Consider the following 26,923-nt stretch of genomic DNA (forward strand, 5'->3'; position numbering starts at 1 on the left):
TTCACTCCTCACCTCCTTTCCTCACTTCCTGCCCAGAAATATGTGAAGGGTATCATTGGATAGACAGCGGCAACCTAAACACTTCAAGCTCCTCACTCTTGCCCAGGTCAGGCCCTGTTTCATCTTCCCTGGGCATCAGGTGGTTGCACACAGACCATTATACTGATGAATCCGTACTGGTAAGGTTTCCCATTGGATCTTTATTCAGTGCTGACATTGGACACTGAATTAAAACAGGCAATTTAGCGGGGGCCTCACCTCCACCACCTACATTACACGGCCCGGCTGTATCAGTGTCAGGGAGCCAGGGGTCACGCAGGTGCTTTCCATGCATGGAGGCCCTGAACTTGTGCTGCTTGTTCGGGTTGGCCACACACTCTTACCCTGAACTGCTGTGTCGTGTCCATGCTCTTTAGCCCAACATTACTGCTTATCCCCATCAACAGTGCTCTGCATCTGGGATATGTAGTTCTATGTATGCCAGTTTAGTAGTTTCATGTTGCATATCTGTTTTCTATGGCCGATCCAATGTGTTCGAGTACAGTCTATAATAATGACTTTCTGTACATAATAAGCTACTCAGAGTAAGCCAGAAACACTGTTCTGTTGCCAGCAATAGCTAAGATTAATTTATTTTGTTTGTGCACACAGACCATCCCAGGGAAGTGTCTTTATGTAAGCAAGTGTCTTGAATTAAGCTACCTATTAGTGATATTTATCACCAGATAATGTCACTGAGACATCTTCAAATTGTGGATATAAAAGGAAATGAATATTAAACATGCGTCACAGAGCGAGCTGACGTCAGTGTTGTGTTAGCAGCCGCGTGTGCCAGACACGACGCAACACGACGCAGTGCGGAGGCCCGCGGCAGGGCGCCGGCTCCCACACGCGCAAACACACGCAAGCACACGCGTGGTCACCCATACACTGTCGTCACATGGGACTGCCTTCCTTTGTGTGGTATCTGAGCACAGTAGCCAGAACAATAGAGTACAGTGCCCGCTCATCCGAATGCTATCTCCATTGTTTCACGCTAGGACACAGATATTTCTGTTTGTATTATTGTTTCCATGGTAGAGAAGAGGCACTGCAGTAAGAATGCAGAGGGCCAGCTGGGACACCTAAGCCCCCCTCCCCCCCACTGCCCCCCTGGCTAATGAGCACTAATGGGATTTGCTCGCATGGGATTATGGGTATGATGGAGCATTATGGTAGGGACTTTCCTGTTAATGAGAGAGTGGTGCACCTTCTTACAGTACATTACATTTTGGTCTCAGGGGCTGGAGTCCAGGCAACGAACCTCACTTCCTACACAAACATGGCCTACTTCCTCCACAGAGACAATACAGCGTGTGACAGAATCGGGACGGACTCGTGTTCTGTGCTTGCTATTACCTCACTAGTGTGGGGTGCAGGGGTGGGGGTGGGGTGTGAGGAGAAGACTTTATCCGTGATGTTTTCCGTTTAAAGGATAAGACAGCATATCATTTGTCTCATTATTGGAGGATCTCTCCAATAGTGGGAGCAAACGAGATCACCTCAGTGGACACGGGTGAGAGGGCTACAGAGATGGGACTGTGTAATGCACAGCATGGCTCCCCACCTTAATGAACTTAAAAGGCCTGCCGGTCTCTTAACATTAATCTTAGGTGAGCCAGTGTCAAGCACAGGTTCTGGGCCATTGTTTGGGATTTCATTTGAATTTCATGCTGTGGACTGGCCCCTAATTAGAGAAGGTACGGATATAAACTTTCACAACAGATATCCACATTATTCTTCAGTGATGTGGCCTGTATGTGTTTGTCAACTTGGCAAAGAGGATTGCACATAATTTCAACTCTCAAATTTCAAATTGCTTTTTTGGCACAACAAATATAGCCACTTGTCTTGCCAAAACTTACCCGAGAACTATCCATTGTTCATTGTCTTTGATTTGAAGTTGACGTGTTCGTATAACCTTCCGCTTCACAGCTGAGTCACACCTGTTTTACCAGAAAGAAATATAACCTCTGTTAGTAGTGTGTATGGGTATATGGTAAATGGTAAATGGTAAATCAGACTTAAATAGATTCAGGAAATGTATTGTGAACTAAGGCTTTATCTCAGACTAGCCTATTAGCTCCAATGGGCTTAATTATAACAATAATAATAATAATAATAATAATAATAATAATAATACTAATAGTCATGTTCTTCTTCTTATTCAATATTATCATTGTGACTTGAACAATTGCTTAGCCGCAGAGTGGTAATTGAAATAGAGCTGTAGTTCATTAGAAGTCATATCCCTGGCATGGAGGTTGTGGTTGATTTAGCGAATGGGGGATAACTAGATGGCAGAGTGGGAGGTGCATTGTGTGGGGTCAGCATTCGGACTGCTGATACAGCTCTCCCAGCTGTATCAGGGTTACCGGGGAACTTCTGAGGAAGCTGCCCCTCTGTGCTGCGCTGTCATTGGCCAGCTTGGGTCGCCATCTGTATCTCCACTCGGACTGAAATGTGTCACTGAGTTAATGCCCTCGATGTGTGCTAACTGGACTCAGGGGATTGGGGTTATATGCGGCCCCTCGTGCTGTCAGCCGGCTGTTCTGGAGCCTTCGAGACAGAGGGAGGGATCGGGGACAGGGAGGGTGACCAACACGACACCCTATCAGGGTGTGCATCTGGTGCGCACCGGGGATTCGGGCTGAGCTGAGGGATGTGGGCCGAGGGAGGGGGTGTCACCTCTCCAGGAGGGGGACAGTGTCCAGAGAATGGCCAGTTGGAGCAGGGCACTGCTGGAGATGCGGACAGGCAGCTCAGAGGCAGAGAACACGTAGACCGCTGACGTACACCATGTTTGGGGTATGACGGGAGCATTCACACAAACCTGTTCAGTCAGCGGTGAATTACACACTCCACTGAGCAGGACTTCCTGGTGTAGAGAAGATTAATCCACTGATTATTGCCTCAGGGTCTTTCTGCTCTTGTGTACGTATGTCTGATAAGATCACACCTCTGTCTACAGTCATAAATCCATCCATCCATTATCTGAACCCGCTTATCCTGAACAGGGTCGCAGGGGGCTGGAGCCTATCCCAGCATACATTGGGTGAAAGGCAGGAATACACCCTGGACAGGTCGCCAGTCCATCACAGGGCACACACACCATTCACTCACACACTCATACCTATGGGCAATTTAGACTCTCCAATCCGCCTAACCTGCATGTCTTTGGACTGTGGGAGGAAACCGGAGTTCCCGGAGGAAACCCACGCAGACACGGGGAGAACATGCAAACTCCGCACAGAGAGGCCCCGGCCGACGGGGATTCGAACCCAGGACCTCCTTGCTGTGAGGCGGCAGTGCTACCCACTGCACCATCCGTGCCGCCTACAGTCATACAGTACCACATATATTTCCAATGCTTGAAGGCCAGTTATATGCCGCATACAGTATGCCAGCCACAGTAAGCAATGGCACGCTCCCTGATTGGATAATCGACCATGGGGCGCATTCATGCACTTGGACAGGATGATCTTTTCATAAACAGTCACATCTTTCTTTCTGTTTTTGCTGGCATTGAAAAAGGAATATTTCACCTGTCAATAAAATGATGCCAATATATTGTATGATGACTGCTGCCTGAAGCGGGGCAGTGCTGCAGGGGGCAGGCAGGGTTTAGATGGTGCCAGTGGCCCATCAGTCACCGGGCTGTCCTCAAGTTCCACTGCAAGGCCACCCCGTGTGCCCTGTCTGGGATGGAGATGTCAGCACCTGGGCATAGATGTGGTGGATAAGGTTTATCTCCATCAGACAAGCTGTGGTGCACCCAAACGACCCATTTCCAGGCACAGGCTCTCATCTGAAGACACTTCCTGGAGAAGCGCAGCCAGAGCCCCAGGGTTTCCCATCAGCCTCCCCCCGAGCATGGGTCTCTGGGCTGGGTCACAGACACAGAGGGCCAGGCCCCCCGTCCTGAGCGAGGAGGGCGAGGATGAGGTGAGACCGGGGGTGTCAGAAGCTGGGGTTGGCACTGCCTGTCAGTCCTCCAGGAGTGCCTGGCACTGGGAGAGATAAAGAGATGTGTGGGAGAGTCTGGCAGTGTGTTAAAGTGAGAATTCATCTCGTCATCCCTCTCTGTTTGCGTCTATGCTGGTCTGTGTGGGTTGTAGGGGACGGGGGCGGTTGGTGATGAAGTAGTCATGGGGAGATTTAAATGAGAATATAATGTCGTGTTATGTAGCCAGCAAGGTGAGTGTGTGGTTCAGTATCACTTAAAGGAAGAAGCTAGTAGTGATGAAGTGAATTACAATACAATAAAATTTTTAGATACAGTTTCTGTCGACTTATTGTTCTGTTGAGAAGGTTGATGTGAAACAGAGTAGTTCTATTCACATATGAATAACAGTAGTCAGTTGACAGAATTGCAGTGACATTAATCCTGTAAAATGCTTTGGATTTATGCTTGAAATTAATGCTTAATATTGTGTACTTGGAACTTTATGCTGTGTGTTGTGTGCCTGGGTGCATTTGTGTGTGTGTGTGTGTGTGTGTCTGTGTTTCTGTGAAAGGGTAGGCGTATGTATTTCTGTATGGTTGTGTATGCATGTATGTGGGTGTGTATATTTGTGTATGATTGCGGAGTGTGCATATGTCTTCATTTATGTGTGTATGAGTGTATGTATATTTGGTGGTTTGAAGGGGCAGAATTGAGGTCAGAGTTTCTGTTAATGGGGCAGACCATCACTCAGTGTAATATACTGTACTCATAGCTCTGTCCTTCTCACTCAATGCATCAGTTCAGCCATCATCCCTCACTCACATCCACCTGCACTTTTAGTCTCGTCAGAACAAATAGCATTAGCTTCATTACCCTCTCTGAACTCAGCTGCAGGGGTGTGGTAAATACTGTACAGCACAGTGACTCTCATTGATCCTGAGAAAAGTATTTGAATCTAAAACAGTTACATATTTGACCCAGGTCTGCCATGCAGTGGTGTACCGTTATGGTGGGGTCAGACTGCAGCACCGCTAAACTGCCTGTAGGACTCTGAGGGGCCTGGGCTGTGGAGAGAATACACTGCATATTCAACACTGGTGCTTACAGGGACATGAGGGACAGCATTTCCAAACAGGTGGCAGGTTCAAGGCACCTAATCTGCTTCCGCATTTACCCAGTTAAATGAGTGGATAATAGACACAAATATAAACTGTGTGTAGCTCATCGGATAGTGGTGTCTGGTTAGTAAAGCTGTCTGAAGGCTGCGTCTGTAATATCTGTGCCATGTCCTCTTTTACATCCATTGACTTATGAGGTTTGGTCTAGATTGAGGCCATGAAACAAAAACAAAAACTCTATTCTGATTAAAGGGAGTCTGGGAGACAGAGTGCAGTGAATATGAATATATCTCTTGTCAATATGAACATTATTAATTCCAGTCTGCATAGATCTCTGTACTGAGGGATTATGTGCGCTCTGTTTGCTGCAGAGCCAGACAGCTGACCCTGATATGGGAAATTAAACATGCCTGAATGTGTGGGCTTTTGGAGGTGGCCCTCCTCCAGCTAGGCTGGTAAACACATGAAAGACAGGAACGAGCAAGAGACCAAATTTAATTTGGATTTGCACCCCTTAAAGTGGGACTGTGACAAAGCAATTTGCACTGCAGCACAGATAAGATTATTTGGAGACATTGTGCGGAAAAGAGGCTTATTTTGGGAGAGAAGATGAGAGGCCTGAAGGCCTACCATACTGTATATTTCTGAGAATAATATTAAGGTAGTGAATATTCCTAAATTAACAAATAACCTCTCCTGATACGACATGAAATTAAACAACAACCATTATCCAGGCAGATAAAAAGGAAAGAAGGGTAGCTTATAGAGCATATTCAGATAATTATGCATTACGAGCTAGACAGGTCCTTGCAACTACACTTTATACAAAAAAGAAAAACAATTTTGTTGTGACTAGCCTAGTTATTATGTTTCCTCTTATTTAGGTCCTACTTGTTCTCAGAGGGTGTGCTGTATTTCAGGAACGTAGGACTGTTTCTGATTGCTAGTACTATGTAAGTGTCCTCCCAGCCTGAATGGGATGATTAAGTGACTGCTCTGCAAATTGTCATTGCTTCTGTAATCAGTAGGAAGTGGAGCTTGCTTCCCTGCCAGGTCTCTTGTGTTCCCTTTAGCACTGATTGATTTGCCTGAAGCTGCGTGCTAGACCTCAGTAAAGTGGTCTGACTGGAAATCACAATGATAGATTATTTATTGTCTGTGTAGACCTCCACGGAGAGTGTCATTAAGGAAGCTGTAATTAAGGCTCTGCTGTCCCTTTCCCATAATTTATCAAATGTCCTGCCATTGAAGAGTAATGGATTGTACCAATAGTGTTGTTCATTTTTAAAACATTGGAAGAGACACCTTCAGTTCTCTGATTTGAGAAATGCGCAGCTGAATAGATCATTTAATACTCATACATTGCTGCATGAGCTCACTGAAAACAAAACTCTTTTTTTTTTTGAAGGCAGTATAGCCAAAAAACAGTGTATACCATATGAACTTGAAACTATTTTTTTATATATTTGCTGCTACCTTTTTCATTATGATTTTGGAAGACACATAAACCCACAAAGTTCATATTTGACACGTAACATGTACAGTTTTGGTCCTATCTGACCATAACCTTTGGTTGTAGCTGAGGTTTGGATGTTATTGTCAGAACAAAACTGAACTTTTGTACTTGTCCAACAGCAGTGGGTTTCATTAAAAAGGTCATATCATCATATGTTAAACTGTCATATCCACAGTTACTGGTATTGAGTAACCATTGGCCTGTAACAGCACAGTGAAATATACGGGGTGGATCTTTGATGGGGGTTGTTTTTCATACTTCTTACTGTCCATATAGTATACAGCACATAGTTCACCATATATAATGGATGCTCAGCATGTGCGCTCTCTTTCCCTTTCTAAAATAATTTGCCAGCTGGTCAGGCACCCCTCCCCCCACCCCACCCCAAAGTGCCAGGGCCCTGCAAGGCAGTCCACATGGCTAATTGGATCTACGTTGAGCCAGATTACTGTGATCCCATTCCACCCAGATCGTAGCAGGGCATGCCGCAATCACGCAGATCCACAGCTTCCCTTCTTGCTCCCTGCCATTCAGAAATAAACACATGAGAAAGGAGAAGAGGTTTCAGTGCTCCATAACTCTTGAAAATGAAGTAATCATAAATCTGTCATCAAGTAATCCATAAGCTCCCTGTTAGGGAAAATGTCGAATTAATTGGCAAATGATGCATTTTATTCATGCGAGAAACTTTGTAAGTGGATGAAATGTATAGCTTCTAGCTACTGCTCTTAGCTGACCAGCATTAATAAGCCTTTCTAAGTGTTTCCAAGATGGAGCCACAATCAACGCCATGCCCTGTCTGCCCCCTGTTGCCACCTCTGCATATGACCCACATGTTGCCTGCCAACTCTGAAACTTCAGAAGCTGACAGCCAGGCCATTACCCTGGAGCACCTGTCACTCGCTGGGAGTCACTGATACCATCCCCTGCTGTCCCCTGGTGACTGCCTGCCACGCCTGGCACCTGAGGCCACCAGAACAGACTGCAGGATGAGCTAGCAGATGTCTTCCTTGCTCTTTAGCCCCAGTGCACTCTGGGATTGATCGCCCACCTGTCAGATCCTGGCTTTCTTGCTTTAATTAGCAATGTCTGTGGGAAGTGCAAAGGTGATGCCTGATCACTAGTGTGGGAATGCCTTTAGCTGTTCTGTGCCTGATGGTGAGCACTGGAAGCCTTTCTTATATAAGGCAATGCAGACAGCCATACCTGCAGACTGATGTTTCCATGACACCCACAGTGTGTGGGAAGTATCACTGTCTAGCAGGAGGAATCTGCTTAAATGTACCTACTATTAATATCTTACTGTACTGGTGTATGCTATTGCAATGAAAATTCAGGTATGGCTTTGTTTGAACACGGCCCATGAATATATAATTTTCAACATGTTTTAGAACAGTGAGAGTTCAGAAATTGAAATTGATTCGCAGGGTTACTGGTTTTTATGGTTTAAACATGTTGTGGTTTAAAACGTCTCTGTGTCTCGTAGGGTCTATTCATCATCAACAACTGATTCATAATGAGGCCCAAACTCAAGGACCACATTAATGAGCATGGCACAGAAACCTGCCCAAACACCTGTTTGGCTCAATCCCACCTCTTAGTCCTCTGCCTCTCCATCTCTTTGGAGGGGACATGAATAGGATTGTGTGCGTGCTTAAGTGCCAGACCCAGTCCTGAGGCGATGGGCTCTTTCATCTGTCCATATCAAGGGACTCGTAAGGGATCACCAGCGGTTCTGCCCCGTGTCCCAGCCATAGTGCCCTTCCACCCTCTCTAGAGTGGAGCCCTGTCGCTCCTGGTGCCTTCTCTGCAGCGGGCTCTGGCTGTTTGTTAGTGCTGCAGGATCCTGTGGGAACAGGAGTGGGGCAGCCTGCAGTGTGCGTGTGGAGGGGGGGGAATTATGACAGCACCAGGGGCTCCATCTCTGAGAAGCAGCAGCAGCTGTGTCCCCTGGGAGCCTCTGTCCGCTTTCACCGCTCCTCAAACCCCCATCTGTGAGAGGGAGAGAGGGACCCGCCATCAGCCCTCGCCCCTCTCCCCCCCCGCCTCCAGAGCCTCGTCCCGCAGCCACTCTCCCGGGGCCTCCCTCGGGCTTGGCCCCCCTCCCCCCCCCGGGATGTGTCCCTCACTGGGGCCCTGCGCACGTCAGCAAGCCCCCCCCCCACCCCTCCTGCCTGTCCCCGGGACCCAGAAGGAGGGCGCAGAGAGGAGAGGATGCTGGGGAAACGGAGGCAACGGGCAGACTGAGGCAGACGAGGGGCGAGGGGATTTCAATCCGTCCTCCATCTTCTGCGGCGGCAGTGGTCCTTCACAGAGGAGCCTGGGGACCGTAGCCGGACAGGAGCCTGAGGGAGCAGTGTCCGTCTCTGGCAAACGCAGGCGTCGCGGCCGGCGGAACGCACAGCGCAGAGCCGAAGCTGCGCCTAGCGCTCGCTGAAGGACGCGGGTTTTCTTTCTGAAACTTTGGGGAGATCTGCGGCTGGATGTAGAGGTCTGCGGCGCACGGTGGGTGTGGCAGCATGGAGCCAGGGGAACATGGCGGGGGACGGGAACTCGCCCGCCTGCTGCGGCTGTGACCTGCTCCAGGGCTGCTGGGGGGCACAGGGGCGCAGGAACCGGAGGGTGCAGCCACAGGTAACGGCACACGAAGGGGGAGGAGATCACACTGGAGGTCCTGTCACTCTCTCTCCCCTCACTCTCGCGTCTCTCACCGCGCACACGCACGCTCGGACCTCCGTCCGTTTGTCCGTCTCATACGGGCATGCTCACAACTCTTCCTAACTTGTTCCTAGATCTAAGACCTACAACTGTTCGCCAGGCTAATCCCCAATGGGTGTTGCATCATCCAAACCAGAGGTTAGCATAGAGGCATACGCATTCCTCATAGACTGGACCCCAGGACCAGAGTGAAGAAAGAGGAGAAACCTATTTTGGTTATTCGGTTATCCATTCAGTGGTCTCACCCTAGCAGATGTTTGGGCTCCTCTGTCTGCCAATTGCAGCATGAGTGAATTTTTTTGTGTTGTTGGGCATAACTCGCTGCATGAGTATTGGCAAGTAATAGGCAGGGTCTGGTATATGGTGAACTGGTGAATCGGACTGGAGATTTTGAGCCCCAGTTACATGAAATGCATTCCTGTTCTGTGCCCTATGAACTTCCAGTCATCTAAGGCCTTTTGTTACCAGGGGAATATAAGATACCATGCAGACTGACCCTAAGACCACCCTCTGTGTGACCATGAGCTGCTTTTTGTCAGTTCTTTAATTATTAATGATCTGCTGCTACTGATTTATCATGATGTGAATGGTGCGTTTGTTTCAGGTTCAGTGTTGTACATTGTGTCATAGGTGTTGCCGTTTGAGCTGAATTATTAATCTGTGGGAACATTCTCTAGCTACCTCCCACTGCATACGGATTAGGATAGAGTTGCACTGAGCGGGTTCAATAAGAAACATTTTGGCCACAAATGAATATGAATGGCTTCAGTTTTTCCAGTTTCTTTTTCTTATGTATACCATTACAAAGCCCACTATTCTTCTTTTTTTCCTTGTTTTTGAGGTGAAACAATGGCAGATGACAGGCTGACAGGCTGACAATCCCGCCCTGAGCGTGTCAAAGTGTCCCTAAGCAGGACACCTAACCCCCAATTGCTCCTAACGAGCTGGTTGGTGCCTTGCATGGCAGCCAATCATCGCCGTTGGTGTACACAGGCTTGAGTGTAGTCACACCTGCCTGTGACCAGGTTGTTATGCAGGAAGACAGATGGGGAAAAATCATAGCATGCACAAAAAGCTTTGCAGCAGACGGAGAAAACTGATGCCTGATGCTCTTAAAATTATTCAGATTGCTGACGACCCAGCTCATTTGTTTTTTGAAAGACAGGTTTGCGTCAATTATAATGCCTAGATATTTAACATGTGTCACATATGTGATGACTCATGTTAATTACGTTAATTAAAATTTCAGGATTAACTGAATTATTGATTCACGCTGTACAATACATGCAGACTGTTTTGCTTACATTAAGGGTCAAGCATGAATTGGCTAGCCAATCCGACACCTTGCTCATTGTAGCTGTCAGTCTGGCTGCAGCATGTTCTTTAGATCTTGCATGGGTGAAAATCATCAACAGTTTCATCAACATGTTGTGATTCTTGTGGTGGTTGTGCAGAGATTAGGTCATTTTTCTCTGGTGGCAAGAGAATTCTGTGCTTTGCCTACCATGCCTGTCAGTGCATATCTACTATGAGGATCTTTGAACCCCAAAAAGATGCATGCACATGCAAAAATAAATAAGTGTTGGAATATATGCTACATTTTGAACACAGTGCATCATAAATGCACATTCTTAAATACATTATTAATCTATATTCAGTTGTAGCCTACAGTCAGTCGTTTTACTTCCAGTCGTGCCTTCTCTCCTACAAGCTATATTTATAAATATTTATGATTCATGGTCATGATTAACTGCTGTACACGTCCAGCATTAATTAAACTCAGTTAACCGTTTACCTATGAGTCCAGAGACCATACATAGCCAACTCAGATCAGAAGATGGACGTCTCACCTCTTACTCTCCTATAGTTCATTATTTACATTGAGTTCTCAGTTTCTCCGGTATTTCAATGCTCCCACCCATCATTTGGATTTATAATCCAAATATACAACCACTAATCACCAATAAATATTACAAGGGAATTCTTTTGAGAAGGGAAGGACTCAAAAACAGACTGTGAAGTAAATTGATAACAGATAATGGCAATAATTATCCCCCATGACTAATTATTAGTATTGATTGACAGACTTGATGTTACACTCTGACTACTATACAGTTCAAAGGATTACAGAGCTGCCGAGGCGTAATTAAATGGTCCTATTTTTTCTGTTCCTGAGATAATTCGAACAGCGTAAGCATAATTAATGAAACCATGTTTAATCATTTATTAAATGATCAATATAAAAGTTCCATCGTCATTTGTAGGTCTGATCGCTAAATAAACTTTCTTTGTTACATTTTCTATGAAATGCACAATTATTTCGCATTTCCACTGACATCAGTCGTGGGTAATAGCTAATGATCAGGCACCTTGCATAGAGTTAGGGATTCGTGTTTTTTTAACTCATGTTCCTGAGTAACCAATAACCAAATGATATACACTGTAACGTGTAATTACCAAACTGACCCAACCCTACCTGGCAAAATGTGTGCAGTACGTGTGTTGTTACGCGCCAAGACCATTATGGCAGAAGATTTACAAGAAAGACATTTCAGAATAACAGTGCGTGCCGTGTGCTACTTCTAGTAACAGCGATCGATTTCTAGAGCAATTGTGTGGTTTTGCCATAAGCCACGCAGTGGCACAGAAATATCACGTTTGCGCGTTGGTGCTGCAGCTCTTGGATTTTCCTAGGAGCGTCAGTTTACAGTTAGGTGACGGGACAAAAACAAATCTATATTCGGAGTTCCAGCTGTCAAATGCGAAAACCTAAACAGGTGGCTTCTCTGGAGACGTAGCGTACGCGTCAAGGCGAATACACTAACAGCTTGCCCCGTGTACTTAATCTCCTGCTGACGACAGTTTTTCTGAACCTATAGCCCAGAATTGTACCGAAGAGGGCAGCGCTGGCTTGAGCCGGAGATAAGCTGGACTGTTTTGTCTTTCCAAACTAACAACAGGTCTGTCTGTTGAGTACCTTCTGCTGACACCTACCTAAAAAGTGATTTACGAAGAGCACCGAAGGCAGAACACGAATCCCACGCGTTCGGAGGAGTTGCGATGTGCTCGAGCAAAGCCACAACCTGGATTTTGTAGTAGTGGAACTTACTACGTACGTACACTGTGTGCAGTATTGACACTGGAATGCTAAAGAGAACACCGGTATCATAACGGCATGTTTCCTGAAATTAATACCAAGGTGAGACGAAAATAAAATGCGCATTGTCTGCAGTAGCATGACTGTTTTAAATCTTGATTCGTCGTACTCGTGAACAAATGATGACAGTGCAATTTAATGTTTTTCTATACGTTCGTTCTTTGCAGTTTTGTTATTGTTAGCTTGTTTTAACGCAGTCTGCCTTGTATAACACGTGTTTCTTATGAAGCGATGATCGTACATTTTGCTAAATGCAAGCTTTAACTGAGGGCCATGTGTTTATTTAGCACTGGACGGTGTACAGTACGCGATAAAACCACGTTTTTAATTACATTATTACTCTGTATCCAATTGTAGCTTACAGTCAGTCTTTGGATTTCTTCACTACCAGTCGCGTCTTCTCTCCGACGTGCTATATTTATATAGTTTTATTTTGAGATGGACGTCTCACATATTTCTTCTATAGTTCATCATCTGCATTGAGTTCTCAGTTTCTTAAGTGTTTCAGTGCTATTGACAGTTACAGTGAGTATTGATAAAACTACAGTTCCTGACTTAATAGTATGGTACACCAGGAAACATAGTCATATTATAGTAGCTTTCTCCTGCCTTGTGAATATTCTTATAAATATGTAGTTGAGTTCAGGTTTTCTTTTATGATTTTAATTCTTGAGTTGCACTGAAGAATGAAGCTTGTGTCATGGTTATTATTTACATTTACTGCCATAATAGTCATAGTCCCGATGTTCCCCATGGGGAAAATACACTTATTCTATTCGATAAAATAGAATGGAATAGCATAACTTGTGTCCAAACATTGCACACACTGTAAATCCTTTACATTACTTTCATGTGATTTGTCAGTTATCTGTGCACTGTCATGAATTGTTCTTAGAAAAATATGAATATCAGGGACTGAAGAAATATGTATGTATCCTTCTCATTCGAATAGCCTAGAGACCTGTTTTCATCATACTTGAAGCATGAAGATTAAATGTCTGTGTGACCATGTATGAACATTATGGCACTGTTTCTCCCATTAAAAAGCTTTGGGGAAGACCTTGACCTTGAGAGAAAACAGCTGACTCCAGTAAAGAGGAGAATGCTACCACATGCTTTTCCGGACTTTCCTTGATACCAAATAATCTGCACAAATGATTAAAAATGAAACATTTAAATCTCCCAGGTTCCAGGCTGTTGACGTTTATACAAATTCCTAATGTATTTTGAATAACATAGATTTTTATCTCATCTTTAGTGTATCTTAAAAATAATATTTTGGTTAAAAAATAAAATAGATTTTCCTACTATTGCTTGTGTGTTTGTGGTGTGTGTGTAGGTATGTGTGTTTATGGTGTGTCTTTGTGGTATGTATAGGTGTGTGTGTGTTTGTGCTGCGCGTGTGTGCGTGTGTGTTTGTGGTGTGTGTAGGTGTGTGTGTGTGTGTGTGTGTTTGTGGTGTGTGTAGGTGTGTGTGTGTGTGTGTTTGTGGTGTGTGTAGGTGTGTGGGTGTGTGTGTGTTTGTGGTGTGTGTAGGTGTTTGTGTGTGTGTTTGTGGTGTGTGTAGGTGTGTGTTTTCAGGTCTTCAGGGGCACTGGCCCCCTGACAGAATATTGCTCTGAGCCCCCTACCTTGCTGGAATTTCTGTGGGCCCTTTCCAGCTGTGCCCCTCCAGATTGCCTGTCTGCTGGTCACGTGCTGCATAACCAGGCTTCACTTGAGCTCCAGATTGCCTGTCTGCTGGTCACATGCTGCATAACCAGGCTTCACCTGAGCTCCAGATTGCCTGTCTGCTGGTCACATGCTGCAGTGCACCTGTCCCACCCCGTGTGTTGCCACAGTGACCGACATACAGTAGCACGCTACCTCCCAGAGTCCCGCCCGGGGGCCTCGCAGGTTGAGTTACCAAGAATGTTGCGGGTGTAAATATTTGAATGGGAGTTCTGTGGCCGTGTCTCAGATTCGGCATTGGAGCAGAGTGGAGATAACCTTGCGTGGTTCTGAGCGTGGGGTGTCCCCTGTATGGTCATTCCCTTTCAGTACTGCCATCGATTGGGTGGCCTGTCGTGTAGTGGCTAAGGTACATGACTGGGACCCACAAGGTCAGCGGTTCGATCCCCGGTCTAGCCACAATAAGATTTGCACAGCCTTAACCCTCCTGGGGAGGATTGTCTCCTGCTTAGTCTAATCAACTGTATGTCGCACTGGATAAGGGTGTCTGCCAAATGCCATTAATGTAATGTAATGATTGGACAGAACAGCTCATTCATATACAAACACACACATCGCACAGGGTAATGATTGATGATGCTAGGGGCCCACAGCTTGGGGCAGTGGGAGAGGGGCACAGCTGGAAAGGGCCCACAGAAATTCCAGCAAGGTAGGGGGCTCAGAGCAATATTCTGTCAGGGGGCCAGTGCCCCTGAAGACCTGAAAATACAGCCACATACTTCCCGAGTCAGACCTCGGCCAACCCAACCAATTTTAGCTCTCACTGCCTCTGCCAGCCAAAGTGGAGCAAGGGAGGACTGAGGAGGACATTGTTGGTGTGGGCTCCTAAAACAAGGGAACCCCTGTTTTAGGAGCGACTGTGCCTCCACAGCTCGTGGGGGACAAGTAGCCTCCTCTGCTGCCACAGGCTGGCATCTGCGAGACCCTGATGTGCTAACAGCGAGAGTTCTGCGATAGCAGAGACTCTGGCGATAGCAGCATTAATCTGAAGTTACAAGCCTATGATACATATGCTGAAGACTGCAGTGTTAGGTACATAAAGCATGTGTAGGGCTTAAAGGAGCATAAACACGGTTGTGTTGTATCCATTACATCTGTCTGCATTCACCGCAGACACTGGATAAGGTGACCTGATAAGTCTGTAATTGCCTGAAATGCGGTACGTGGATCATCTGTGTTCTTTTCTGCCCCTTGTTAAACAACCTTCTTCTTTCTTTCCGCCCTCCCTCCCTCCTCCCCCCCCCCCCCCCCAACACAGTCAACAAGACCTGATGTCTTCCCCCACCCTCAGAGATTTCCATCTGAAGGCAACAGACTGGGATCCAGCAGGCCCTATCAGCAGGTAAGCTTAACGCACAATCCCCACCCAATCTCCATGGATACCGACACAAGGTGCTAATGGGAAAATGAGTCCTTGTGGGCCCCAGTAATGGGTGACACTGGCGCGACATTATGCGGTCAGTCACTAACTCCTATGAAACAAACCAAATCTAAAGGACACACCTATCTAAAGAAAGCACTGTGGTTGGTTCAAATGGACATTCCAACACATGTTGGCTTTTCTCATTTCAGAGTTTTGGCTCTCCTATCACTACTAAAAAAGCAGTTTTTCACCTGAGAACATTGAACCTAGGCCAGTTATCTTTCTTGTAATTAAATGGTTTGGGTTATTTGGGTTAGGATTAAGGTTGCTTGGGGGCTGTAAGTACCTGGAGCTCCTAAGAGCAGATAAACCACCCACCCACCCACCCCCTTAATCCTTTTGTTCTCACCAATGTGAGAGAGCGCATTAATGTTTAATGTTTTAAGTTGCCTGAGATTGACTGGGAAGGCCCCCTCTCTCCGGTGTCCTGAACTGAAGGCGAGCCCCACAGGCAGGTCATAATAATAAGTTGTCAGGACAACAATCTCCTCTTGAGGAGAGAGCTAATGGCCGCTGATCTCTTCACTGTCACAGATTGCAAGGCTGCTTTTAGCAGCTTAGCTTTGCCATTGCAGCATGCAGTGTGTGTCAGGAGTGGTACAGTACATACTGTATTTCTTGCAGGCTGTTCAGACAGAGTGCCATGCAGCTATATTTATCTGTAGTCTCCAGGCCTGATCTGAAGCTGGCAGATACTGCAGTGGCTCGCAGGCTTGCTATTAAAATACTGGTCCCTATAAATAGAGTCCCCGTTTCAACACAGAGGAGGAATACAGGGACACACCTGAAGCTGAGCTTCAGCCTTTGCTTATAGTCCCACTGGTCCTCGGGATGTGTAAGTGTCAGGTTCAGCTCCCCTACTGAGGTGGCAGTGACAGCCTTTGTCAAGCCCAGACCTCCTGGCTTTGTCTCCTCTTCACTGTCACCCTACTGGGTAATGTAATTCCACCTGCAGCCGGGGTGGGGGTGGGGGGGGTTTGGGAGGGTGGGTGAGAGTACTGGCAACCTTAGCCACAGCACTGTAAAGATGGGGATGGGGCACAGATCCTATACAGACTTGACAGATCTGCCATCCTCTGTAGTTTTCTTAAACCCACTTGCAGCCCTGGGTCAAATGCACAATTGTTTTTGGATTCAAATACATTTGTTACCCTTTACTGAGTTTGTCTGGTGAACTACTCTCAAAAATGGTCCTGGTCCTCTTGGTTGGCTTAATTGCAGGTTAAAGGTTAATCGAGCACAGAAATGTATTTGAATCCAAAAATATATATATATATATTTGACCCAGGTGTGCCCACTTGTTCTCTTCCTGTTCTTTGTATGTAGAAGCTTGGTACAGGTGTAGGCACACTGCCCCAACTGGAAGCACCCATCAAGCAGGTGGTGGTCAGTAACGCCAAGGCCCCACAGCAGCCCGACAGCATCCTGCCCCACATCACCAACAAGGGCACTCAGAACAGCTACCAGACGCAGCAGGTGCCACCATTTTCATTTTTCAGATCTAATTTTGGTCTGTCTGCCCAATTATTTCTGTATTTGCAGCTGCAGCCACCTTATATCTCACTTTAAATAGGCACTCGCATAATTACTATGATAGCAAAGTTTTTTTAACAATCCTTGGCTAAAATTGATTATTTCAGAAATTTTAAGTCCTGAACATTCAGCTCTTTTTGGATTCAGTGTTGTTTCTATGTCAGACCCCTGAGAACGAGCTTGTGATGTGACGTCAGAAGGACTGGAAGCCATTTTTGAAAAGGACAGTGGGAGGAAGTGTGATGATGGTTGACCCCCTTTCCCTTTGTGATTGACAGGAGGAGAGGCCAAGGGTGGTTCAGTTCCCCACGCGCATCAGCACCTCCACAGAGAACCTGTCTGAATCCAACAGCACCAAGAGCCTCTCCAACAAGCTGGAGAAGGAGAAATCTTTTGAAGGGCTGCGGCTGCCCATGTCACCCACAGGTAGAGTGCACCATGTCTTTTTGCTGAACCAGGCACATATATTTATCTGGGTGAGTGTGTATGTGTGTGTGCACGTGTGTGTACATACCTGTGTGCGGGTGTGTGTGTTTATGTGTGTGAGATTTTGCAATAGGGAGATGTTAAAATCGATCTTACCCCCTCCCCTCCTGTGCAGAGGCTCTGCAGAACTTCCAGGAGCGGCTGACTGAGTTTGAGCAGGAGGAGATCATGGATTACTCTGAGATCTGGTACCTGGGTCTGGACACAGAGAAGATTGAGGGATCCCAGGGGACGCCGCAGAACTGTGGTTATGACGACGAGCACGGCAGCTACATCAAGGTTGTATTCACTCCCAAGCCATGATAATTGTCTTACTGTAATAAAAAGGAAGATTTGACACAGTAACCCGATTCCTTGACCTACTATAGCCCCCCTTTCTGGCACCTCACAATAACCATTTGGAGATTAGAGCTGGGTCAGAAGGTCTAGCCCTGCCACTAGGTTGTCTGAAACAAATCAGTGTAAGTCTGGTTCCTTTCTTCATGGAGGCTCTCAGGGACATTCCTCAGTGTCACTGGGGTGGTCATTGTTTATTCATATGGCTTGACTGCTCCACCCGGGGAACTCCCTTGTTCATAACAACCCCGCAGTGCACCAATTGAAACAAACAGCATAGCCCAGCGATTCACAAGACAGCACACAATTTAACTGTCACACAGGCTGCTAATGGCTACAGTATGTAGGCTAGTGCTAGAGCCACAAAGTAGCTAATTTCCTTGTCAAAAACTACCCTTCCAGTTGTGTTCCTGTCCAAAAAATCACAGTTTCCCACAATATATGAATTGGTTATTGTATAGCGCAAACTTTATTTGTGGGAACCCTGATGGATTTCTATGATTACCTAGGTCCTGAACGACCACATCGGCTATCGCTTTGAGGTGCTAGAGGTGATTGGAAAAGGATCCTTTGGACAAGTCCTAAAATGTCTGGACCACAAGACCAATGAGCTGGTGGCCATAAAGGTCATTCGCAACAAGAAAAGGTGATGGGGGGGGTCCTCTGAAGTCTATCCTAGAGAACATAACAGACTCTTTCTGTGGAATTAGATCTAACTTTAAGATTGTGCAATGTGGTGAGGTTTATTGAGCTAGAGTAATATAATAGCTTGGTGGTTCATGGAGTTGTATATTGGCATGTTCAATTAAATTCAGTTAATCTTTTTGTATTGTACTTACTCAGCATTATAAATAGTACTCAGTGACTCAAATAATATAAATAATAAATCATGATAATTGCACTGGTTTTCAGGGTAGCAACACGCCGTGAGCCCATGTCACTCTAGGGTGTCAGCATTCATGCCATTTCTCTGCTCTGTGCTTGTTGACTTGTGAAAAAAGCTGATGCCAAGCTGCAACTCACACCCTCTGTGTGGTGTGCTTAGAAGGTCACCCACAAGATTGATCGCCTTACAAATGTATTCCTAGGGACACTGTTAGGTCACTGTGTTCAAGATCTGGGTGCTAAAGCAACATGCCTACGAGTGTGTGTGTGGGGGTGTTTGTGTGTGCGTGTGTCACTTCGCCTGTCCACAGGTGATCAGGTGATCTGTTGCTTTCAGACTCTTTTGCTCTCTAGTTGACTCTGATGCTTTCAGCCTTAGAGCTTTTGAATAATTTAGAATACAAAGTGTGACACAAGAAGCATAAGCCTGTTTGAGTCTGTCCACTCTCCACTCTGCCCCTCAGTGAGAGTGTTTATTGCATGTTTGGAGCATTCAAACCTGTCCTTGTTCAGCTTTCTAGACAGAGCAGAGGACCGCTGCACAGAACTTCAGTGTAAAGAAAATAATAATAAGACTCACAATCAAATCAAAGACTGTTTATAAGCTGGTCATGTCATGGGTTTGCAATAGGTTTCTGTGGACCACAGCCTGACAGCCAATTAAAACATTGTTCAGACATTGCCAGCATGCCACTGACTCATTAGCCTAATAGCTTGTCAGTTTAGAGTCATATCAACAAGGCACTACTGCAGTACAAATTTTTGTTATTAATTGTTTTAATGTAAAGACAGCAGTGTGCATGTGGCCTGACTCTAGCTGTTGCTGGATGCAGGTTTCACCACCAAGCGCTCGTGGAGCTGAAAATCCTGGATGCAATCAGGAGGAAGGACCGGGACAACTGCCATAACGTTATCCACATGAAGGAGTACTTCTACTTTCGAAACCACCTCTGTATCTCCTTTGAGCTCCTGGGGTGAGTGCTGTTTCGCTCTTCTGAAACATTTCTGGGGGTCAGATGCAGTCAAAGCCCTCTGGTGAAATAAGATCATGTGGCAGAACCAGGAACCTCAGAATAGCTCTTGCTGTCTGGTTTATCATTGGTGCTTTTGCTGTTGACCGTGGTTCTCTAACATAACCAGCCTTTCAGAAATATCCCAAATGAATATACTGCTTGTGGGATAACAACTTTTTCACCAATTTGGAGTAAATAATTGTACACAGACTCATCCTGTATTTTCCTCCAAAGCATGCAGTGTTATCAGCTGCTTCTTTTCACACTGCATCCCACAAGCCAAGCTCGCACAGATATGAAGACGCACTATGTGCAGCTTTAGCAAGCAGACTGTGGCCACCCAAACAACCAGCAGCAGGACCTGCAGAGTGAAGAGATGCAGATCTCAGTCAGTTGACCCCGTACTAACCCTGGGTAATGCTATGGCCATTTCAGCCAGAGTCAGTGGCACGGTTGGGATTTTATCCCATCCATGCATTAGAACAACGCCTTTACAGGATGAGCCACCCAGTAAGCTGTCGTGGTTTTTTAACCTTTTCCAAGGATTAACAGTCATTACCCAGTCTCCCACCTCTATTTTGCCCTGTTTTATGGGTAGCATACCTTGAGAAATTATGGATAAAATATGTATTTTTAAAAATAGAGGGAAAAAAATCCTGGAACAAGAATCTGAACATGCATGCAAAATCATCCACAAAGGTATGGAGCTTGCATGAATCTGGGTAGATATACTGTCAAGCAAGGTCTTTAAGTTGTGTTACCCAGTCAGGGTTGGGAATGTTCTGGATAAGACCTATATGCCTTTAGGGAGGCAGAGGGAGTGGGGGTGCGGGTGTAATCTTGCCAACCGATAGGAGAAACAACCTCCTCTACTGGCTGACTGACCTTTACAGGACGTCTGATACTGCTACCATGTCTCATGTTACAGACACTGAATCCCTTACTTAATGCCTTGATTAGAGGCCTATCTTTTCTTCCAGTCGGGTACTGTCATAACAGGTTCAGTTACAAGGAGCTGAGCTGTTTGGGTATTTTTGTGTTTTCTAGAGAACCAAGGATACTCCATGGATTCTCTGAGAGGTTATAGGAACTGGTATAACACTTGTACTGTGACATGCAATACATTACAACGCAGAACAGGTTTATATATCACTATCTACTTCTCTTTAATTTGGTAACAGTTAGATTGATACAGAATACTGTATACTGAAATGTATATAAAACAATAAAAACCCAATGAAAACTCTATGCAGGAAACGCTATAAAATTATTGACTCACCCTCTGCCTGTGTTTATAGTCCTTAAATTCGGGTTTCAAAATATACAGTTGACGCACCAACACTCTGTACCAAAACATTGTACAGCTGTACAATAATTCAAGCTCATTGGTTGAAAATTGGTTCTAATTGCCACAGCCAATGGCGTTTCAACGTCTGCGCATTCACAGAGAAGGGGGAGGGATAAACAGTGTTGTGGTTTGAGGGTGTTTGTTGCTGAAATTTCTCTCTTGACCATTATTGCACCTTTAAAGATGCAGCTGGCTGCCAGGCTTTAAACAGTTAAAGCAGCCTACCAGTAAAGATGGGTTAGGGTCTTCAGTGCCAGATGTCTAGTCAGCATGTAGCTATGAGTGATACGATTAGAGCAAGCAGTTATGGGAAAGGGGAGAGCATACATTAGGGTCTACATTCATCTCCTACTCAAGTCATTTACAGTGATCATAACATTACCTTTACGATCCTCCAACTATAAAGGATCGTAAGAAGGAGAAGGAGGCACCCTTCTGTAAAGTGCCTTTGGGACAGTCTACTGTGAAAAGCGCTATACAAATAAAATTGCATTTCATTGAATTAAATCCTGTTTCTCCCTTTTGATTTTTGCAGAGCGAACCTGTACGAGCTGATCAAAAAGAACAACTTCCAGGGCTTCAGCTTGGCCCTGGTCCGGCGCTTCGCCCATGCACTGCTCAAGTGCTTAGTGATGCTCCACCGGGAGAAGATCATCCACTGCGACCTCAAGCCAGTACGGACCACACCCGACTCTGTGCTTTACTGTGCTATACTATAATACACTTTCAGAGCTCTGTACTACAGTCATGCTTACTGACTTGTATCACTGATTTTCTTATGAAGGCTCAAGATTAGCTCTAGCCATGTCAGATACTACGGGTATGGCCTTAAGAATAATAAAGCAGTGCTACCGCCTACCCTATTAACTATGGCTAATACTTATAAAACAGTATCCTTGCTACTATAAAATTATGAGTAAGAGCCAGAGGTGTAAAAATAGCTAGAGACCTCTTTCCGGGTGAGGGAGTTAATTTTGTGTTCCATGTTTTATTCCTCTAAAGGAGAACATCCTTCTGTCGCAAAAGGGTCAAGGGAGCATCAAAGTGGTGGACTTCGGCTCCAGCTGTTATGAGCAGCAGAGAGGTGAGTGCTCGCCTACACAGGGTGTTGAGTGATACTGGAACACATGGGTACAACCACCGCACTTACCGTATGTGGTACCGAACACTTCCTTTTCCCTCTCCTTTTTCTCATCTCTCTCTCTCTGTCCTTCTCTACCATTCTCTGCCTTTCTCTGACTCCCTTGTATCCTTCTTTCTCTACCATTCTCTCTGCCTTTCTCTCTTTATATCTCTCTCTCTCTCTCTCTCTCTCTCACTAGTGTACACCTACATCCAGAGTCGTTTCTACCGCTCTCCGGAGGTGATCCTGGGCCATCCGTACAGTATGGCCATCGATATGTGGAGTCTGGGCTGCATCATGGCTGAGCTCTACACGGGCTACCCCCTCTTCCCGGGAGAGAGTGAGGTGGAGCAGATCGCCTGCATCATGGAGGTACCAAAAGCAGGGCCGGGCAGAACCCTCTCCCCACAGCCATCATGTTGCGTAAATCGTTGGCCTGTCTTGGAAGTCTGCCTGTCTTGTAGTCATGCAAGTTATGCTGCCTTTTTATGTTTCAGGTGCTGGGACTGCCACCAAATGATTTCATCCAGACAGCGTCAAGAAAGAGGTTGTTTTTCGGTGAGTGCTTTTTACATGGACGGTCACATTTCCAAAATGTTTTTTTGCAGTTAATTTACAGCACTGCCACTTCACCAAGGTACTGTGCTACTGCAGTATTGTCTATGTCAGTGTTGTCCAACCTTGTTCCTGGAGATCTGCCGTCCTGTAGGTTTTCACTCCAATTCTAACAAAGCACACCTCACTCAACAGCTAGAGATCTGGAGCTGCTAATTTAGTTGAATCGTGTGCACCAAATTATGGTTGAAATGAAAACTCACAGGACGGTAAATCTCCAGGAACAGGGTTGGGCAACCCTGGCCTATGTGCATTTCTGACTTAAGAAGTTGCAGTAAAGCATTTCATGTAATGTAGCCATCAACTGATCGATTGCCCTTTTTAACAGATTCCAAGGGCAACCCTCGGAATATCACAAACAGCAAAGGGAGGAAAAGACGTCCCAACTCCAAAGACATGGGCAGCGTGTTAAAGACAAGTGACCCACAGTTCCTGGACTTCCTGAAGCGCTGCCTCATGTAGGTGCCGCCTGGTTGCTGCTGTCCCATCACTGACCCTGCCCTGCTCCCTACCCTAACCCTGTGTGTGTGCGCTGTCCAGGTGGGACCCCTCCAAACGCATGACCCCCGACGAGGCCATGCAGCACGAGTGGATTCGGGATCTCCGGTTCCACAAGTTCCGCCCCAGAACCCGACTGGTGAAGAAGCCGGCTGAGAACTCCAGCAGCACGGACAACAGCGAGCAGACGCTCCACAAAACGCCCAATGACAGGACAGGTAAGAGGGCCAGAGTCCTAACTGCACCCAGCCTTCCTCACACTGTACTGCCCAAGCCCTTCCTGCAATAAGAAGCCTGCACAGTTATTTTAATGTGTTGCAGTGCTGTGTTAGGCATTGCATTTTGTGTCATGTGCGTTCACCTCAATGTAGCTATGACCCAAAACCTCCTCTTTCTGTGACGCAGCTGAGAAGGCGGCGTCTGACGGACTTGACAAGACCAAGAGAGAGAGCTCCGGGAAGGGGGGCAAGATGTCCGCCGCGGAGCGCCTGCGGCCCATTGGCGCGTCTGCGGAGGAGGAGACATGCGAGGGAGGGGCCAGGGACGTTAGAGAGAAGCCAGGTCCCGGGGGCGAGAGGCCGGTCCACATCATCATCAAGTCCCAGCAGGAGCCAGGGACCGAGACGGCCTGCCAGGAGCAGGCCCAGAGTCTGCCCCCCATCATATGACAGCTAGGGTCATGGCACACTGCAGCATTAGCACACTGGGGGAAATTTGAACCGCACCCTCAGCAGTCAGAAATAACACACTGGACTCGTGGTTTAGGAGTTTCCTGTTTTGTGGGGCTTGGTCATCCGTTTCTATTATTTCTATGCTATTTCTGTTTCTATCAAGCACTGATCCTCTGCAGCAGACATGGTTGATTTTACTGCAGGGGGTGGTTTGTTCCCTATCCCACAGTTTATATTGATTTTGCATTCAGTAGATTTGGTAGTTTTTTGGTCTGCAGGCAGTCATGTGAACAAGTGTGAACACTGCTTTTATTTGTCTGCAGAACACAGAGAGGCAGAGGGAGGGAGAGAGTGAGAGTATAATGTGCTCCATTCTTATACAATTATACCCTTCATTGGTATTTAGCTATCCCCTGACTTCTAAAGAGTAGCAGCAAAAGAAACCAATGTCTGTCACTGTCTGCTGATAAAGCATTTGAGAATTTATATATAATTTATATATTGAAAACAAAATCATTTACACATTATTAAATTGCAAAATTCCACCTGTCAGGAAAAAGGATTTGAAGCTGTAGCATACACAGCATGCATGCTTTCACACATGCTTTTCTGGTTTGTAGGGGGGATATTGTCCCCTCTAGTGGTAGAAATAGAAATGTACAATATTGGATTGAAGTTCATATAGATGCTATTTGAATTTTTCCTGAATTTTTATTTTCATGCTCTGTGACTGACTGCTATGAGTCCATTGCTCAGCTCCAATTTGCAGTGCATATGAATTACTTTGTTTAGAAATGTATTTTGAATACTTATGTCTGATAAAGGGTTATTAGCTACAGTTGAATGACATGTTCACAGCGAACACAGAGCCAAATGAATGGGTCTCAATTTCTAGAACCCCACAGGTCAAAGCTGGGTTTGCATCTGTTAGTTAACCTTTTTGAATACTTAATCCTTTGTTTTACTGCTCCAGGTGAACACATATTCTTTACTTGGGCCCCAGTTGCAAGAAATGTGTTATTTCAGTGTTAGTTTCCTTTCTCAACAGTGGTTATTATTATTGTTAATGTTTATGTTATTATTATTATTGCACTTATGCACATTTGTTCAGATTGATAAATATGTGTTAGGATTTATTATTTAGGACCTGTACATTGAAATACTTGTATATTGTTATTTTCCCTGTACATACAATGTTTGTTGTTTTGTTTTGTACTCCATTGATAAAATTCAGATGTCTGTTATATATATATCATAAGTTTAATGTAAACATTAGACAAGGTTTTACTTGTTGCTGTATTATAACAAATGAAATATGAGGGTTTTTATTATTTGTGAAACTGTATAGTTCTTTAATTGTGTTGTTTTCTTAGTTTCATGATTCTTCAAGTTTGTGCCTTGCAGTATTAGAACCCTTGCACTTTATGACATGGGAAAGAGCACACTACGTAGTGAGGGCATGTGAGATTGAGCGCCTGGACTTTTCCCTCCATGACAGAATGGGGTTCAGTGTTTACTTATCCAGGGAGAGATCCACTGTATGCCAGTGGTATCACTACTAGCATTGCAGCCCCTTTAAACTAGGACTGTAAAATCACACCTGCACAAACAATTGAGAGAAGTGGAATAGCTGAAAGCATGAAGTACCCACACACATCTTGACAAAATACTACCACTATGTAAGTTATTAAATGCATGTCATCAATTCGGTTTCAGTACCTGTGGGTGTACGGGAAATACAGGAATATTGAATCCTTTTCATTATATTTTCAAGGAATGTTTATTGTCTGATCTGAAGATAAATCAAAGGAATGTGAAGGGGGTGAAAAATGTAAGCTGTAAGATGCTGGCACATAGAGCTTACAACACCAAGCTCATCCAGGTATGAACTATAAATAGGAGTAGGCAATTTATGAAAGTGTCTTTTTATATGTACAATAAATTGTTGGTTTAACGTATTTGTTTCTGACTACAATTGTGTTCACTAAGCATGTGACGTCATTGCCTATTCTTAGCACATTGCTGTCAGCAAGCAGCATGGACCTGAGTCGGAGGAAGAAACATGATGTCTAGTTCAACAGGTGGATTTAAGGGCACTTGGTCAACTGCAAGGGTCGCTGGTGCACTTTCATCCCAGCCAACTGAAACCCTGGCACCCCCGTAAAACACTGGAGCCAATTGTGCCTGGCACTGCTGTAAGATCCTCACTGACATGGTGTGGATTCACAACCGACCATGAAGCCCCCAAATTAAATGACAATTTATAAATAATACCCTCTTTTCAAGCTAATTTAAAATAGAAGAATATAATGTCTATAGTCCATGTTTGCTCCAAAAACTATGCTGGATTTTTTTTTCTTTGCTCTTTCTACCACTGGTTACTTCAGGAGCCTATCACCCACTGGAAGAGGATAAAACATTTGTAGTTTTCCTGTCGTATCACTAATTAAATAAATAGGTTTATCAGTACACCTTTAACGTGGCGGCACGGATGGTGCAGTGGGTAGCACTGCCGCCTCACAGCAAGGAGGTCCTGGGTTCGAATCCCTGTCGGCCAGGGCCTCTTTGTGTGGAGTTTGCACGTTCTCCCTGTGTCTGCGTGGGTTCCCTCCGGGTACTCCGGTTTCCTCCCACAGTCCAAAGACATGCACGTTAGGCTGATTGGAGAGTCTAAATTGGCCGTAGGTATGAGTGTGTGAGTGAATGGTGTGTGTGCCCTGCGATAGACTGGCGACCTGTCCAGGGTGTATTCCTGCCTTTCGCCCGA

General features: G+C 45.5%; 1 protein-coding gene across 2 annotated transcripts in view; it reads left to right on the forward strand.

Annotated features, from left to right (window-relative positions):
* dyrk4 (dual-specificity tyrosine-(Y)-phosphorylation regulated kinase 4) overlaps positions 1–26,114 on the forward strand; it is a 31,336-nt gene extending 5,222 nt beyond the window's left edge. The window contains exons 1-14 of one of the 2 annotated variants that reach the window (XM_061253106.1): positions 12,112–12,536; positions 15,484–15,567; positions 16,975–17,124; positions 17,460–17,607; positions 17,783–17,946; positions 18,513–18,649; positions 19,722–19,862; positions 21,785–21,923; positions 22,252–22,333; positions 22,572–22,744; positions 22,870–22,930; positions 23,316–23,445; positions 23,528–23,703; positions 23,891–26,114. In XM_061253106.1, coding sequence (XP_061109090.1) covers positions 12,513–12,536; positions 15,484–15,567; positions 16,975–17,124; positions 17,460–17,607; positions 17,783–17,946; positions 18,513–18,649; positions 19,722–19,862; positions 21,785–21,923; positions 22,252–22,333; positions 22,572–22,744; positions 22,870–22,930; positions 23,316–23,445; positions 23,528–23,703; positions 23,891–24,153 — 1,872 coding nt within the window. In that variant the 5' untranslated portion in view covers positions 12,112–12,512 and the 3' untranslated portion in view covers positions 24,154–26,114. Of the gene's footprint in view, positions 1–12,111; positions 12,537–15,483; positions 15,568–16,974; positions 17,125–17,459; positions 17,608–17,782; positions 17,947–18,512; positions 18,650–19,721; positions 19,863–21,784; positions 21,924–22,251; positions 22,334–22,571; positions 22,745–22,869; positions 22,931–23,315; positions 23,446–23,527; positions 23,704–23,890 lie in introns of those variants that run through there. The other variant, XM_061253105.1, reaches the window with a different exon arrangement.
* The last annotated feature ends 809 nt before the right edge of the window (positions 26,115–26,923 follow it).

This window comes from Conger conger, chromosome 8, assembly GCF_963514075.1.
Source record: "Conger conger chromosome 8, fConCon1.1, whole genome shotgun sequence".
Classification (NCBI taxonomy): Eukaryota; Metazoa; Chordata; class Actinopteri; order Anguilliformes; family Congridae; genus Conger; species Conger conger.